This window comes from Hipposideros armiger, unplaced genomic scaffold, assembly GCF_001890085.2.
Source record: "Hipposideros armiger isolate ML-2016 unplaced genomic scaffold, ASM189008v1 scaffold_132, whole genome shotgun sequence".
Classification (NCBI taxonomy): domain Eukaryota; kingdom Metazoa; phylum Chordata; class Mammalia; order Chiroptera; family Hipposideridae; genus Hipposideros; species Hipposideros armiger.
Genome location: NW_017731482.1, coordinates 3851995 through 3868222, shown reverse-complemented (window position 1 = coordinate 3868222; position 16228 = coordinate 3851995). Strand labels below are relative to the sequence as shown.

The following is a 16228-nucleotide window of genomic DNA, read 5'->3' as shown; positions in this document are numbered from 1 at the left end:
CTCCAAATCATTCTTAAGACTGAACTGCCAATTTTCGCTTGAGCTCCCTTTAGGCAGAGCTGGGCCTCGAATATCTCTACAGCTACAAAAAGCTAAGTTCAGGCTGGTGGAATGGCTCACTAGTGGATCCTGGAGTTACGTAACAGGCAGCACTGCCATATCTTAATTTGCTTCAGCGGATGTGCATAACAAATAATGGCCTAACATAGCGGAGACAAATTTATCCTGAAAGGAGACAAGGCAGGGAGCCGGCAAGGAATATTTATGTTTACATTAAAGAGATGAAGAAGCTGTTTACACAAGTCCTTCAATATGATGATTCTTCCTTCCCCCTCACTCACTGGGAAAATAGATATGTCATTTCTGCCCACAAAGACAGAACATAAAACCACAACTTTGTAGTCCAAAAGGGGAAGAAAATATGGCATTTGTATAATTTTCCCATGAAGTTGATAAAGTAGTATTATAGTATTGATAAAGCATACAATCAAAGATCTTAGGATGAAGGGCCATCTTGCTCATCCAAATGCTGGTTATCTTGCTAAGAACCTTGCCAACAATTAAGTTTATATGCAAATCAAAGTGTGTCCCACCTCTGCTCAGAATCTGTTAATGGTTCACAAGGGACAAAGTCCAAGAGGCTTAGATCTGGCCTCTAGTTAGTTTCCCAAACCCCATCTCCTGCGGTGTACTCCAATGCCTGCCCCAGAGCAGGTACTCAATAATTTAACAAAGTAAGCTATCATTACTGGTAGCACTATCACCATCATCACCACACACTCCTATTCCAAGACTACAACCATCATGCACTACTTGCAGTGCCCTGAGATGCCAGATATACTCTCACAATTAGGGTTCCAGCTAGCCTGGCAAATTCCTATTGTCTTGGGCAATGCAATTCAAACATGTGTCTGAGTCATCTACGTGAAACCCCTTCTCTGACCTTCTTCCTTAAGTAATTAATTTCTCTTTCCATTTCCATAGCACCCTGTATAACCTTCTATCATTGCATTCACTAGCATGTTATGTTCACTCCTAGACCATATAGACTCCTTGAGGGAAGAGCAGTATTATCTTTACCTATGCATACCTGTTTCCCAGGTACCAAGTAAACATTTTTGAACTAATCAAAGTGTTTTTCCAGGCTATGCTTGGGTACCTCCAAGGTCAGACGACTCAAGATGGATCTCCCAAGGCAGCTCTAACCTTCTACTGGCTCAGAAAATTCTTCCCTATGTTAAGCAAGAAGTCTCTTTGTCTTTAATCCCACCAGGACCACATAAAATGAACCTAATCCTCTTCAGTATATCAACCCTTAAAACACTGATTCATAAAACATATGTGCCAGAACTGTGATATAAATAGGGGATACACCAAGGTCAACCAGAGACAGTTCCTGCTCTCAGGTAACTCATATTCTTATAGAAAAGTCAGACATATAAATATATTTACAAAATAACACTTGATAAAGGCAGTAATAGAGATACACGGAGTTTTATGGAAGAACATATAAGGGGTACATATCCCACCCTGAAGCCATCCATAGAAGGCTTCCTGGAGGAGCTGCCACTTTGCCTGAGACTTAAAGGATGAACAGGAATTGTACATGGGAGAGAAGGAAATGTGATAGGGCCAGGCATGAACAAATGCATGGAGTAGAGAGAGAGTCTGGTGTATACAGCTGAGTGGGGGTAATGGATCATATCTTCTCTTCTTCAGGCTAAATACAATCATGCATTGCATAACAACATTTCCATCAACCATGGATAGCATATGAGATGATGGTCCCATAAGATTATAATGGAGCTGAAAAATTCCTACCACCTAGTGCTGTTGTGGCTGTTGTAATGTTTTAGTGCATACATTCCTCATGTGTTTGTGAGTGATGCTGTTGTAAACAAACCTATCGCACTGCCATTCGTATAAAAGTATAGCACATACAATTACAGTAGTAGGCTACACCATCTAGGTTTGTGTAAGTACACTGCAATGTTCACACAGTGAAAGGATCTAATGATGCATTTTTCAGATATCCCCATCATTAAGCAGCTTAAGACTGTATTCCTGTTCCTTCCCCTCAGGCTAGATTTTTAGTTCTTTCACCACTCTGGTGTCTCTCATTTGAACACCTGCCAGGTCAGTCCTCAGGGCCAAATGCAATACTCTCATCACAATCTGATCAGTGCACAGAAGGGGAGCGTATACCTCCTTCCCTTAGATGCCTAGTCTTGCCAGACATCTTGCCTCAGCACATTCAGCCAGTTGTTTCTTCATATATGGGACATATAAATAGATAAAATGGACTTCAGCAAAATAAAAAACTTTTTTTGTTCAAAGGATATTAAGAAAGAAAGTGAAAAAACTCACAGAATGGAATAAAATATTCACAAACCATATATTTGGTAAGGGTATAGTATCCAGAACTTATTAAGAACTCAATGATAAAAAGGCAAATAATTCAATTAAAAAATGGGCAAAGAATCTGAATAGATATTTCTCTTAAGAACACATACAAATGGCCAATAAGCACATGAAAAGATGCTCAACATTATTAGTCATTAGGGAAATGCAAATCAAATCCATAATGAGATACCACTTCACACCCACTAGGATGAATGTAATAAAAAAACAGACAATAACAAGTATTGACAAGGATACAGAAAAATTGCTGGCAGGAATGTAAAATGGTACAGTCACTTTGAAAAACAGTGTGGCATCTCCTTCAAAAGGTTAAGCATAGAGTTACCATATGACCTAGCAATCCCACTGCTAAGTATATACCCAAGAGAACTAAAATATACATCTATAAAAACATATACATGAATGTTCATAGCAGCATTATGCATAAAAGCCAAAAGGTAGAAACAACTGAAATGTCCATTAATTAATAAATGGATAAACAAAATGTGGTATATTCATACAATAGAATATTATTTGGCTTAAATGCAAGAAGCCAGACACAAAAGGTCACATATTGTGTGATCCATTGTTATGAAATGTCCAGAACAGGCAAATCCATAGAGAGATAGAGTAGATTAGTGGTTGTCAGGGGCTAGGTGGAGGGAGTTAACAGGGAGTGAGTGACAGCTAATGGGCATAGGGTTTCTTTTTGGTGTGATGAAATGCTCTGTAATTAGATAGTGGTATACTTTAAAAGGGTGAATTTTACGGTATGTAAATTATATCTTTAAAAAAACATATTCACCTATATACCTATAATATTACCAACAAAAATCAGGAAATTAACATTGATTTATTACTACCATGTAATCCTCAGACCCCATTCAAGTTTTTCGAAGTGTCTCAATAATATCATAAACACACACAAACACACATGACCCAGTCCAGAATCACACATTGTATTTAGTTGTAATGTCTTTTTACTCTCTTTCTTTTCCCTTCTATTTGGTTTTTTATTTTGTTTTTTTGTTCTTTTTCACTCTCTTTCAATCTTGAACAGTTCCTCAGTCTTCTGAAGACTACCTGCCAGGTGTTTTATAGAATGTTACTTAATTTGACTTTGCCTGATGTTTCCACACTAATAGATTCAGATAATGCATCTTTGGCAAGAATACCAGAGAAGTGATGCTATGTTCTTGCCACTGTATCCTATCAGGTAGCATATAATTTTGATTTGTCCCATTACTGAAGATATTCATTGTGATTCCTTGATTAAGATGTTGTCTGCTATGCTCCTCCACCACAAAGTTACTGCTTTTCCCTTTATAATTATTTTGTGGTGAGGTACTTGGAAACTATGTAAATTGAACATCAAACTTTTAATTTATTCATTTATTTTAAATCACTTATTGTTTCATTTATTATATCATGTATTATTTTAATATGGACTCATGATTGCCCATTTTATTCAATGGGTTTGATAACTTATAATCTGCTATCATTATTTATTTTGAGCTCAAATTGTCACAAATTTGGCCAATGGGAATTCCTTCAAGTTGACTTCATGTCCTTTTGACATGTCCCCATCATTCTTTTAGCATTTCCATTCTTTCTGGCACAAAATCACATTCCCGGCTCATACTGCCCTTTTTTCTGCCAGCTCTTGGAGTCAGCCGTGGTTCCTTTCACTGGGGAATGATTTTTAGAAATCAGATCTAGACATTAGGTATGCTCTTTGGTATTGGGGTTCCCTGCTCCCAGGTCCTCTCATGAACAGAGCTGGAGGAAAATGAATGTATATATGTATGTATGTATAGAAATATGTATGTATACATGTATTATGTATATATGTAAAAATAAATATGAGATGTATCATTTATAAACTGTGGGTGATTTTGGTCAAATCAATTAGCCTCTTTCAGTTCTAGTACTGGAATTTGTAAAATGTGAGTCGTAATTATCTAAGATACTATACATGAAAGCACTTAATAATTGCTAGAGCTGGACAAATTCCAATCAATTTTTAGTGTGATAATATGCAAGACCTTATTATCAGGGTTACTATTCAGCTGTTGCTCACTGGTATCACTATTCTGATTGTTGGTATTCTCACCATACAGTTGTTAAATATTTTGAATATCATTCTTGCCATTTCTCACCATTTCTTCAAATACATTTTAAGTTCTAGCTTTATCACTGTTGTTAGATACACGACATGTTGTAATTATTCCGTTTCTGTTTATGTCATAGTGTAACTCTGGCATGTCATTTCATCCTTTCACTACCTAAAAAGTTTCAACTAATTCTTTCAGATTCTGTTTAAATGTCTTTAATTTATAGATTCTTCTAAGCTCCATGGTGTTGCCATAGGTTATTTTTACTTCTTTAAAAATAATTTTCATATTGTATCATTGTTTATGAGTCTGTTCTCCCAGGCAAAAAGTGTGAGAAGAAGTGTGTTCTATGCTCAATTAGGTCAGGCCAGTAAGTTATTCATTTGCATATTCTCCAAGTCAAGCATGGCTGGCACAGCACAGCATGCATTTGACATCTTATCATAAATATGTATTGAATATTAGAATCAATTCTAAGAATTCTTATACATTAAACATAGCTGCAATTAATCATTTATAGACTGTTATATACACAGATCCTTCCAGAATAGCACTGTCCAATACAGTAGCCACTAGCCTTATGTGGCTACTGAGAACTTGAAATAAACCTAATTTAAACTGAGATATACTGCACATGTGAAATATATACCTGATTTCAGGACGTGAAACATTTCATTAATAAATTTTTATATCCGTTACATGTTGAAGCAATACTTTGGATATATTGGGCTAAATAAAACATATTGTTAAAATTAATTTCACCTATTTCTTTTTAATTAGCTTTTTAAATGTGGCTACTAGAAAATTTTAAATTACATATGTAGCTCACATTATATTCCTACTGGACAGTACTGTTCTAGAAGTTTCTGGGTTTGTGATGGGAAAAAAATCAAAAGATGAGGACTAGGTCTATGGCCTCTTTTGAACAAGGGCAGTAGACAAAAATCCTTGCATAGCTCTAAAACCTTGCTAGATAGAGGGACCAGATCATTCAAATGGATGCCATAATAGACATAGGGAATGTAGGCATCTAAGAATAAGAATGTGTTATTTTGGTGAATTGATTTTTTTTTTTTAAGATGTCTCCATGGGACTCTGCTCTTTAATCCTGCTCTAAAATTGTACATGCTTGCACAAAGGTGGTCAAAATAATGCTCTCACTTGCTTTCTCTATGGACAACTTATTTGCTTGCTTCTTTACTTCACTTAGTCAATCTGGATTCTCTGGCCCGAAGTAAAAAGTCCAGACTACAAATCCCATCTTTTTTTTTTTTTTCCCCAGTCTCTTATCTTGATACCATCCTGTAGCAACGTGCTCTTTTCTCAAATTTGAAGTGTCTCTGGATTAGGAGAAATAAGCATTTAGTAAATTTTGCTATTACTGACCTGCATTTCATATTTCAGAGTCATGTGGAAGCACCAGGATCCCAGTCCTACCACTGAAATTAAAACAAACAAACAAACAATTACATAAAATTCTTTGGAGGTGGCCAGAGTGACACTAAGACATTTCAAAGCACTGAGTTTTAAGAACAAAGTTTATGACATCTAGAGGCAGGTTATAGCAGGCTCTGCATATGCTCTAGAATTAATAAAATTTTGGTATAGAAAAAAACAAGTACAGTATAAGTTCTCTTAAATTCCCTCCACTAAGTGATTTATTAATTAATATTCTCCATTGTTTTTATGAAATATATTGCCTGGTATTCATAGTAAGCTTTAATGTTCATAGCTGGTTAGCTACTCTTCAGTACTTCTTTGCATTTTTTATTCAAATAGCTGAACCATATGCTTACTAAGAGTCAGCCAGTTATGTTTGTTCCCAAACCTGTTAATGCCACTGTATTTAGTTATCAGAACTATGTCTGCAAAAAGAGGTGCTGTTTCTACAAAAACTATTTTAAATGCTTAAAACAGACTCAATAAAAGTGAATTGCTAATAAAAATAGCTATTGAATTAGGTGTGGGTAAGGTTATGTTACAGATTATGAAAAATAGTAAAAATCTAAAGATTCTATACAGAATTCGTGTACCAAAGTTCTTCCCAAGTGCTTCTATTTTAAATAAACTGCTTTCATTTTAGGGTTTTAAAACTTTTTTCTTTGTTTTTGATCCAAGAAACACTAAGTAAAACTATAATTACAACCTCATATTCAAAGCCCATGCCCTACATCAAATAATTGTCAAAGATGATACAATTATATGTTTTAATTAAAATAAACCTTTAAGGGCCGGCTGAGTGGCTCAGTTGGTTAAGAGTTGGCTTAACGCAAGCTGTGAGCAACAGGGCCACTGGTTCGATTCCCACATGGGACAGTGATGCTGCACCCAAGCTGAGCTGTCACTGAGCTGCCAACAGGTGGCAGGATGGCTCAGCTGGTGTAACAACAAGATTGCCTGTTCGATGATGGGCTACTCCCACCTGCAACTAAGACTGAACTCGGCACCTTGAACTGAGCTGCCAACCGGATGGCTCAAGTGGATAGAGAGCGCGCTCTTAACAACAAGGCTGCTGGTTTGACTCCCGCATGGGATGGTGGCTATGCCCACCTGCAACTAAGACTGAACTCAGCACCTTGACCTTAGAGGCCACGAGCTGCTGACGGGAAGCCAGATGGCAACTGGCGCCCTTCACAATGAAGACTGAAGAACAACTTGGCTGGTTCCCTTCCCCAATTCCCCAATACTGTTCTCCTCCCCCAATTCCCCAATAAAATCTTTAAAAAAATAAATAAATAAACCTTTAATGTAGGTATATATTGTTTTCAATAATTGTATGCTTTGACTTCTTAAAAATTAACTGACCAAATATCAACCCCTATCACCTCTGATCATTGAGCTTCTGTGATTCATTAAATTCAGTTCAACAAGCATTTACTGAGCATCTCCTCTTTGCCCAAGTCGTCAGTTATAGATGCTGAGGTACAAAGAAAAGATCCAGTCCTGGGCCTTAATGAACCATATAGTCTAATGGAGGACACAGATAGATACACAGAAGAGGCCAGTACAAGTAGATATGATAAAGAGCGCATGAGAGGGGCACTTATGGAGGAAGTCAGGGAACGCAAGAATGATGCCAGAGGAGTGAGCCTGAAGGATATATACTAGTTAGCTCAACCAACACGGTGAAAGGAGGTGTTGCCAAATAATTTGTATGAAGCCACTTGAGAAAAATTTCAAAATCTTTGTTACTCTTGTTTTTTTTTTTTAAAAAACACTATACATATTATCATATTTTTTACTGCTCAAAATGAGATTAGAGAAGTAAAAAGTTATTGTACTTGTATTACTAGAAAACTAAGGAAGTAGGATGGTTGGTGTCTTTTTTCCACAGAAGAAATTAGAAGGCACAAAGCTAGATAAATTATTGGAAGGGGGGAAAAAACAACCTCTGTGAGTTATTTAACGTCATCCAATATTCTGTGAAGTTAAGAAATAAAAATGAAGTGGATGCCTATTCATCCTGAAAGGGAGACTGGCCGCTTAATCATGCCTCACTTAAGGAATGTTTTTATCCAAACTTTTTCAAATGTTCTCTTGGAGTTTATTATATAGCACTGAAAGTCTGATTTTTTTAGAGATCACTACAATTTATTTCCTTTCAACAGCCCATTGGGAATGTAAAGAAATGTAAGAACAACATCACCTTTCTCTACACAATATTTTATATTTTGTCACTTTAAAGCAAACCACCAATGTTTGCTAAAGTTTATTAGCTTTATGGAAATATAATCCACATACTATAAAATTAATTTATTGAAAGTGCACAATTTGATTGTTTTTAGTATGCTCCTAAAGTTGTGCAACCATCATCATTATCTCATTTTACAACATTTTCATCACTTCAGAGACACCCTATACCTATTAGCAGTCACTCCCTATTTCTCCTCAAACCTCCCCACTCTCTCCTCAGCCTTACACAAACATTAATCTATTTTCTGTCTCTATAGGTTTGCTTGTTCTAGATTTTTCATATAAATGGATCATACAATATGTGGTCTTTTCTATCTGGTTTCTTTCACTTAATATAATATTTTCAAGGTTCATTCATGTTATAGCATGTATCAATAACCCATTCCTTTCATGAATAATATTCCTTTGTATGGATGTACTACATTTTATTTATCCATTCACCAGTTGATGGGCACTGTTATAAATTTAATGTTTGTGTCCCCCTAAATTCATATGTTGAAGCCTTAATCCCCAATGTGACTGTATTTGGGGGTAGGGCCTTTGGGAGGTAATTAGGGTTAGATGAAGTTACGAGGGTGCGGCCCTCATGGTAGGATTAGTGTCCTTATACGAAGAGGAAGAGACAGGACCTCACTGTCTCTCTCCACATGTATGCAACAAAAATAGGCCATGGAAAGACATAGGGACAAGGTGGCCATCTGCAAGCCAAGAAGGGGGCTCTCACCAGGAAACAAATAGACCAACACCTTAATCTTGGACTTCCCAGCCTCCAGAACTGTGAGAAATAAATGTCTGTTGTTCAAGCCACCCAGTCTATGGTATTTTGTTATGGTAGCTTGAACTGGCTAGGACATTTAGGTTTTTCCCACATTTGGGCTATTACAAATAGTTCTGCTATGAACATTAATGAACAGGCATACCTCATTTTATTGCACTTAACTGTCCTGCCCATCACAGATGCTGCATTCTTTACAAATTGAAGGTAAGACCCTCTATCAGCAAACATTACAACTTACTGAAGGCTCAGATGATGATTAGCTTTTTTTTTTAGCAATAAACTATTTTTACATAAGGTATGTACATTGTTTTTTTAGACATAATGCTATTGAGCACTTACTAGACTACAGTACAGTGTAAACATAACTTTAATATGATGCACTGAGAAATCAAAAAATTCATGTGACTTGCTTTATTGTGATATTTGCTTTATTGTGGTGGTCTAGAACCAAACTCACAATATTTCCAAGGTATGCCTATAAACTAGGGATGATTTAAAGTATACAGGAGGATGTGCACAGGTTATATGCAAATACTAATGCTATTTTATATAAGGGACTTAAACATTGTAAGATTTTGGTATCTGAGGGGGGTCCTGGAACCAATCTTGTGTAGACCAATGGGTGACTATATCCATATCCATACATACAAGGACTAACATGATTTGTTTTGCATTTTAAAATATATATATCTGGTTACAAGGCAGGGTAATGTCTAGTCTATAGAAGTAGTCTCCCAATTTTGATAGCAAAAAAATTTTGGCAACCCCATAAATGCATATTTATTTATAAATTATGTACATACTCTGGCCTACAGTAAGGCCCTGCATGATCTGGCCCCTGCCTAAATCAATCTCTCCAACCTTCACTACTAAAGAATATTAGGGGAAAGTCAGAAAGTAAACAAATAATTACAATATGGTATATCAAGCACAGTAATAGAGATATACATTGTATTCATTGGGGGCACAGAAAAGGGTCATCTGATTCTATCAGGGAGCTCAGGAAGGCTTAAAGGAAGGCTTTCTAGGGGAAATGACACTTAAACTGAATCCTGAATGACAGACATCGTGAGTTTACCAGACAAAGGAGGTCAAAGGCAGAGATATAAAAATATATCTGGTACTAAAAACAGCAAGTAGTTTGATATAGCCGAAGTGTAACGTACATGTGGGAGGGTTGTGGAAGATGAGGCTAGTAAGGCATAGTCCAGCTTAGGACCAACCTGCCAAGAAATATAGATTTTTAAAATAGGTTATCTCATCTAAAGACAAAATGGTTTAATTGAAAGAGGCACATCGGGCTGGTTAAAGCACAGTAAACCAGGGTCAGCCGAGTGGCTCAGTTGGTTAAGAGCTCACTCAAGAGTTTGAGCTCTGAGCAATAGCAGTTCGATTCCTGGCCTGAGCTGAGCAGCCACTGAACTGCCAACAGGTGGCAGGATGGCTCAGCTTAAAAAAAAAAAAAAAAAAGGAAAGTAAATCAGTTTTCACCATTGACACACTACAATTTATCAACAGGTATATATTTTCTGAAATGTTATCCAAATTGGCACAAATTAAAAGTTTAAGAACGGGAAAATTGAGTTATTTAAGCAAAAGGAACATATGTGAAATGTGTGAAAACAAACAACATTCATTGATCCTTAAATTATAAAATTAGAAATTCTGGAGATACTTTAAAAAAGGAATCTAAGCATTTTTCTTTTCTTCCTCTTGCATGTAAATTGATTGATTCAATCGCCTGGAGAATAAAATGTTTAATTAATATAAAGATAACTCTCAGCCAACATTTCATCATGATGTTTCCCTTAAAAAGACTGAGGCATCAAAGTTAAGCTAAAATTCACATTTGTAGGAATTATCCAGAGCATTCTAAAAAACAAGTAACAGGGACAAGTTTCTTCACATGGCCATGGCTAAAGTGAAAATAGTAATGGAATTGGAATAAAGAGGTCAATGTCCCATCTGCATCTTCTAATTAGACGTTCATATTCACAGCACTTTCCTACAGTTTTAAGAATCTCTCAAGCATATAACAGAGTTTCACTGAGTTGGAACCTCTTGATTCAAACATTTTGGCATGCTACCAAAGTTTTCAAGGTTATAATAGAATACAGATATGTTCTGATACACATTTATTTTGATCCATTTGACTGACCAGACTGTGGAAAGAGTGTGCAGGGTTTTGGAATCAGACCTTAACTAGAATCCCAGGTCTATCACTTATTATTTAGCAATTTTGGCAAGTTATGTAAATCTCTTTGAGACTGAATTGCCTCAGCTATAAAATAAGGATAACAATGTTTATCATGAAAGGTTGCTTGAGGATTACCTAGCATGTACCCGGCATACAATAGATATCAATAAACTTTATTTTCTAGTCCCTAACTAAAACTATGAAAAAAATTCATGTACGTAGAGAATGGAATCATTAAATTTGGAAGCAGGTTAGCTTATTTGCCATGACACAAAATTAGAGGCTGAAGATATGCTGAGTTCCTTTTAAATTACATCATGATTTACCATAATGCAAAAAGGGACCCACAACAGATGAAAAAGAAGCAGGTATATTAACTGTAAAGTATCAAAGGCATTAACAGTATGTGTTATTATTTTAAAATCTATGAACTCAGGTGGAATTTTTAGTGTTATTGGTGGTATCAGGACAACGCCAGCTACAATTATAGGGCATGCATTATTGTGCTTTCCAGGTGAAGTCAGCATTCACATTAGAAACAAAGTGCACTATCATATTAGAGAGGTAGTAGAATGCAGTGATTAAAAAGCATGTTCTTTGGAGGGTTGTACTCAGAAGTTTGGATTTTATCCACAGGCTGATGGGAAGCCATTTAGGGCATTTTAAAAGAGCTTTTTTAATTGTTCACTACCTACCCTAAAGGGAATTGATTACTCACTCCCTTTTGTAATTTATCACTAATCTATTATATAACTTTATTAAAGTAACACACATACAGAGAGAGAGAGAAAAAGAAAGAGAGAGAGAGAGAGAGAGAGAGAGAGAGAGAGAGAGAGAGGGAGGGAGAGAGAGAGGGAGAGAGAGCAGACAGGATATCCTATTTAGTTTCATAAATGTATTTTGGATTACTTTCTCCCTTCCCACTCCCAATAAGGATGCTGCAACATTAGTAGATGGGCTACTACATTAATTTAGCAACTCATGGGCTACAGTAGTAACTACATTAGTGTGGTAGGCAGAACAATGGCTCCCAAAGATGTCTACATTTTAAACCCAAAACCTGTGACTGTGTTACCTTAAATGGCAAAAGTGACTATGCAAATGTGATTAAATTAACAGCATTGAGAAATTATCTTGGATTATTACAATGTGCCCAACCTAATCACCTGAGTCCTTAAAAGCAGGAACCTTTGGGAGATATGACTTTGGATGAATGGACAGAGAGACGTTAAGTTACTAACTTTGAAGATGGAGGAAAAGGGCCACAAGTCAAGGAATGTGGGCAGCCACATGAGCTGGAAAAGAAAAGGAAATTGACTCTTCCCCTAGACCCTCCAGAAAGGAACACAGACTTCCAAACACATTAATTTTAGCCCAGTGAAACTGATGTCAGATTTCTAATCTACAGAACTGTAGGATAATAAATTTATCTTAATTATTGTCTTAAGTCACTTAATTTGTGGTACTTTGTTACAGCAGCAATAGAAAACCAATACAATTACTAATAGATGGCTAGCATATTAGTTACTGAACCAGTATCTAAAATGCCTTTTAAAATTCTTGCCAAAGAACTTTGGCTTATCTGAAGACTCTCAAGAAAAGTAAAACGGCAACATACAGACTGGGAGAAAATATTCACAATGACTATAATATCTAACAAAAAGTTCATATCCAGAAAATGTGATATAAAAATCAGTAAGAAAAAGACAGACAACCCAATTTTAAAATGGGCAGAAGACTCACAGAGGCACATCACAAAAGATGATATCCAAATGGCCAATAAACTTAAGACAAATGCTCAACATCATTACTCATTGGAAAATACAAATTAAAACCTCAGTGCGATATCCACTACAAACCAAACCAGAATAAGTAAAATTTTAAAAACTGACAAGTATGGGTCACAATGTGGAATAAATGGAACTCTCTGGTATTGCTGGTAGGAGTGTAAAATGGCCCAACCATTTTAGGAAATTATTTGGCAGTTTCTAACAAATTTAAATACAGACTATACTCTGACCTAGCAAATCTACTCCTAGACATACACCCAAAAGAAATGAGTCCATATGTCCATCAAAAGACATATACAAGATGCATAGAATCTTTACTCATAAAAGTCCTAAACTGAAAACAACACAAATGTCCATTAACAGGAAAATAGGCAAATGAATTGTATTATATTCACAATGGAATATTACATATCAATAAAAAAGAATGAACTACTGAAATAAACAATGATGAAACTCAAAATACTACAAAAATACTACAAACTACTCAAAAATACTCAAAAATACTACAAGTGAAACAAACCAGATACCAGAGTACACACAATATGATTCCATTTATATAAAGTTTAAGAACATACAAATTAATATATGGAAATAGAAGTTAGAATAGTATTAATAGTTATCTTTTTGGTGGTATATGGACTGAGAAAGGGCACAAGGGAACTTCCTGGGGTGATTAAAATTTTCTGTATATTGATCTAGATGGTGGTTACATAGGTAAAATGTCACTGAACTTTGTCTACCTAAGATTTGTACATTTTAATGAATAGGAAATATACATCAATTTAAAAAAGAATTGGGAGGGGGAACCTCTTGCCTGCTGTGCTCCATATATACTTTGCCCATCAAAACATTTATACAAAAATATTTTTTTCTTCACTAATAAATTAACCTTAGCATCCTGTAACTTTTTTACTTTATAAACTTTTTAATTTTTCAAAACTTTTGACTCTTTTGTCATAACACTTAGCTTAACGTTTGTACAGCTGTACAAAAATATTCTTTCCTTACATCCTTATTCTATAAGCTTTTTCTATTTTTTAAATTTATTTTTACTTTTTAAACTTTTTTTTTTTTTTTTTTAACCAAGACATGAACACACACATTAGCCTGCACAAGATCAGGATCACCAATATCACTGTCTTCCACCTCCACCTCTTGTCCCACTGGAAGGTCGAGGGGCAGCGACATGCATGGGGCTGTCATCTCCTAGGATAACAAGGCCCCCTTCTGAAACACCGCCTGAGGCTCTCCTTGAGGCGGTATCGCTCTTTTCAGAAATATGTCCACGTTGTTGCCTTTTCAGTGCATCACTCCAGGAAGAACCAGTTAGTTTATACCATTATTAAGGATGTTAAATTTGATTACTTGAATAAGGTAGTATTTGCCAGATTTCTGCATTACCATTTTCCATTTGTAATTAATGAGCAATCTGCTGGGAGATACTTTCAGGCTGTGTAATCATCATGTGGTTACCAATCTACACACTTTCACCCAATATTTTTAGCATTAACTGATGACTCTTGTCTGGACCAATTATTACTATCATAGCTGCAAAATGGGGATTTAAAAAATAACCCTATCATTGTGTTTACATTTATTAGTTGGCAATTCTACTCTTTAAAAAAAGACTTTCCCTTCTAACACCATTTGTTTGTTTGTTGTTAGTTGATATGAACTTGTGATTCTGTTTTTATATTATGTATTATAACTCAATACTGTCATTTTTGATTTGGAAACTCAAATTGTCCCTGTTTGGCCAAACTACCTTCTGTGTCATTTTAACATGATTCCCTCATTTTTTGAGCACTTGCATACTTTTTGGCATGACGAGATGTTCTAGACTCATCTTGTACTATCCCTGACTCATCCCAGAAATTAGCATTTTTCTCCAAGACATGGTTGGTTTGAGTGAGGAAAGATTTTTAGAAACCAAAGCCCTGACTCTAGGGGAGTTCATTGCTACTTAAGACTCATTGCTTCTAGGCCCTTTCAGAAGATAGAACATATAAAATCTATTTTTAAAAAAAAGCATGCTGATACCTCTAATTCCAATTCAATACCACAGGGTTATTCCTTGCCTTCCTCCCTCCAAATTTGTATTTCCTTTCTTCCATACGAGAGCCTTAGCCCTCAACAGTATCAATACATTTCCTCATTCACTGAAGCCTAAAATGCATACAAAATAACTTCAGAATCACTATACTCATACCATCACCACCACCAAGAAACAGTAAATAAATAAATATACAGTAAATAAAGTTAGTAAAATAAGGTTCAAGATTTCATTGAATTTCCTTTTGTTTTCATATTAGGGATATGAAATAAAAATACCATCCCAAAATTAATTGAATTAATACTTTCACTTTCTCCTGTGTGGTTATGTTCTCCATTTGATAAACAGTATAGTATGGTTTTTTTAAAAAAAGATTTCATTTTTTTTTTAGAGTTTTAGATTCACAAAAAAATTGAGCAGGAGAGGCAGATATTTCCCAAACGCCCCCTGTCCCCCACATGCACAGCCTCCCTATTATCAGCATCCCCCAGCAGAGTAGTACATTTGTTACAACTGATACCCTACATTGACATATCATTAGCACTCGTGTCTACCATTATAGGATCATACCAAATAGTTTCCCTGCTCTAAAAATCCTCTGTGCTCCGCTTATTTCTCTCTCGCCCTGCAAACTCCTGTCAACCACTGATCTTTTTACTGTCTCCATAGTTTTGCCTTTTCCAGAATGTCATACACTGGAAATCATACAGTAAGTAGCCTTTTCAGACTGGCTTCTTTCACTTAGTAATATGCATTTAAGGTTCTTCCTTGTATTTCCATGGCTTACTAGCTCCCTTCTTTTTGGTGTTGAATAATATTCCCATTGTCTGGAGGTACTCTAGTTTATTTATCCATTCACCTCCTGAAGGACATCTTGGTTGCTTCCAGTTTTTGGCAGTTATGAAAAAAGCTTCTATATAAATGTGTGCAGGTTTTTGTGTCCACATGTTTTCAACTCTCTTAGATAAACCCTAAAGAGTGTGATTGCTGGATCATATGGTTAAGAGTATGTTTAGTTTTGTAAGCAACTGCCTAACTCTCTTCCAAAGTGGCTGTACCATTTTGCATTCCAAGAAGAGTTCCTCTTGCTCCACCTCCTCATTAGCATTTGGTGGTGTCAGTGTTCTGGATTTTGGCCATTCTAACAGATGTAAAGTGAAATCTCATTGTTATTTTAATTTGTATTTCCCTGATGACATATGA

General features: G+C 35.8%; 1 protein-coding gene across 2 annotated transcripts in view; it reads right to left on the bottom strand.

Moving 5' to 3' along the window:
• ACER3 (alkaline ceramidase 3) overlaps positions 1-16228 on the bottom strand; it is a 105687-nt gene that overhangs the window by 44403 nt on the left and 45056 nt on the right. For both annotated transcript variants that reach the window (XM_019649389.1, XM_019649390.1), the window contains exon 3: positions 5901-5953. In XM_019649389.1, coding sequence (XP_019504934.1) covers positions 5901-5953 — 53 coding nt within the window. The remainder of the gene's footprint in view (positions 1-5900; positions 5954-16228) is intronic.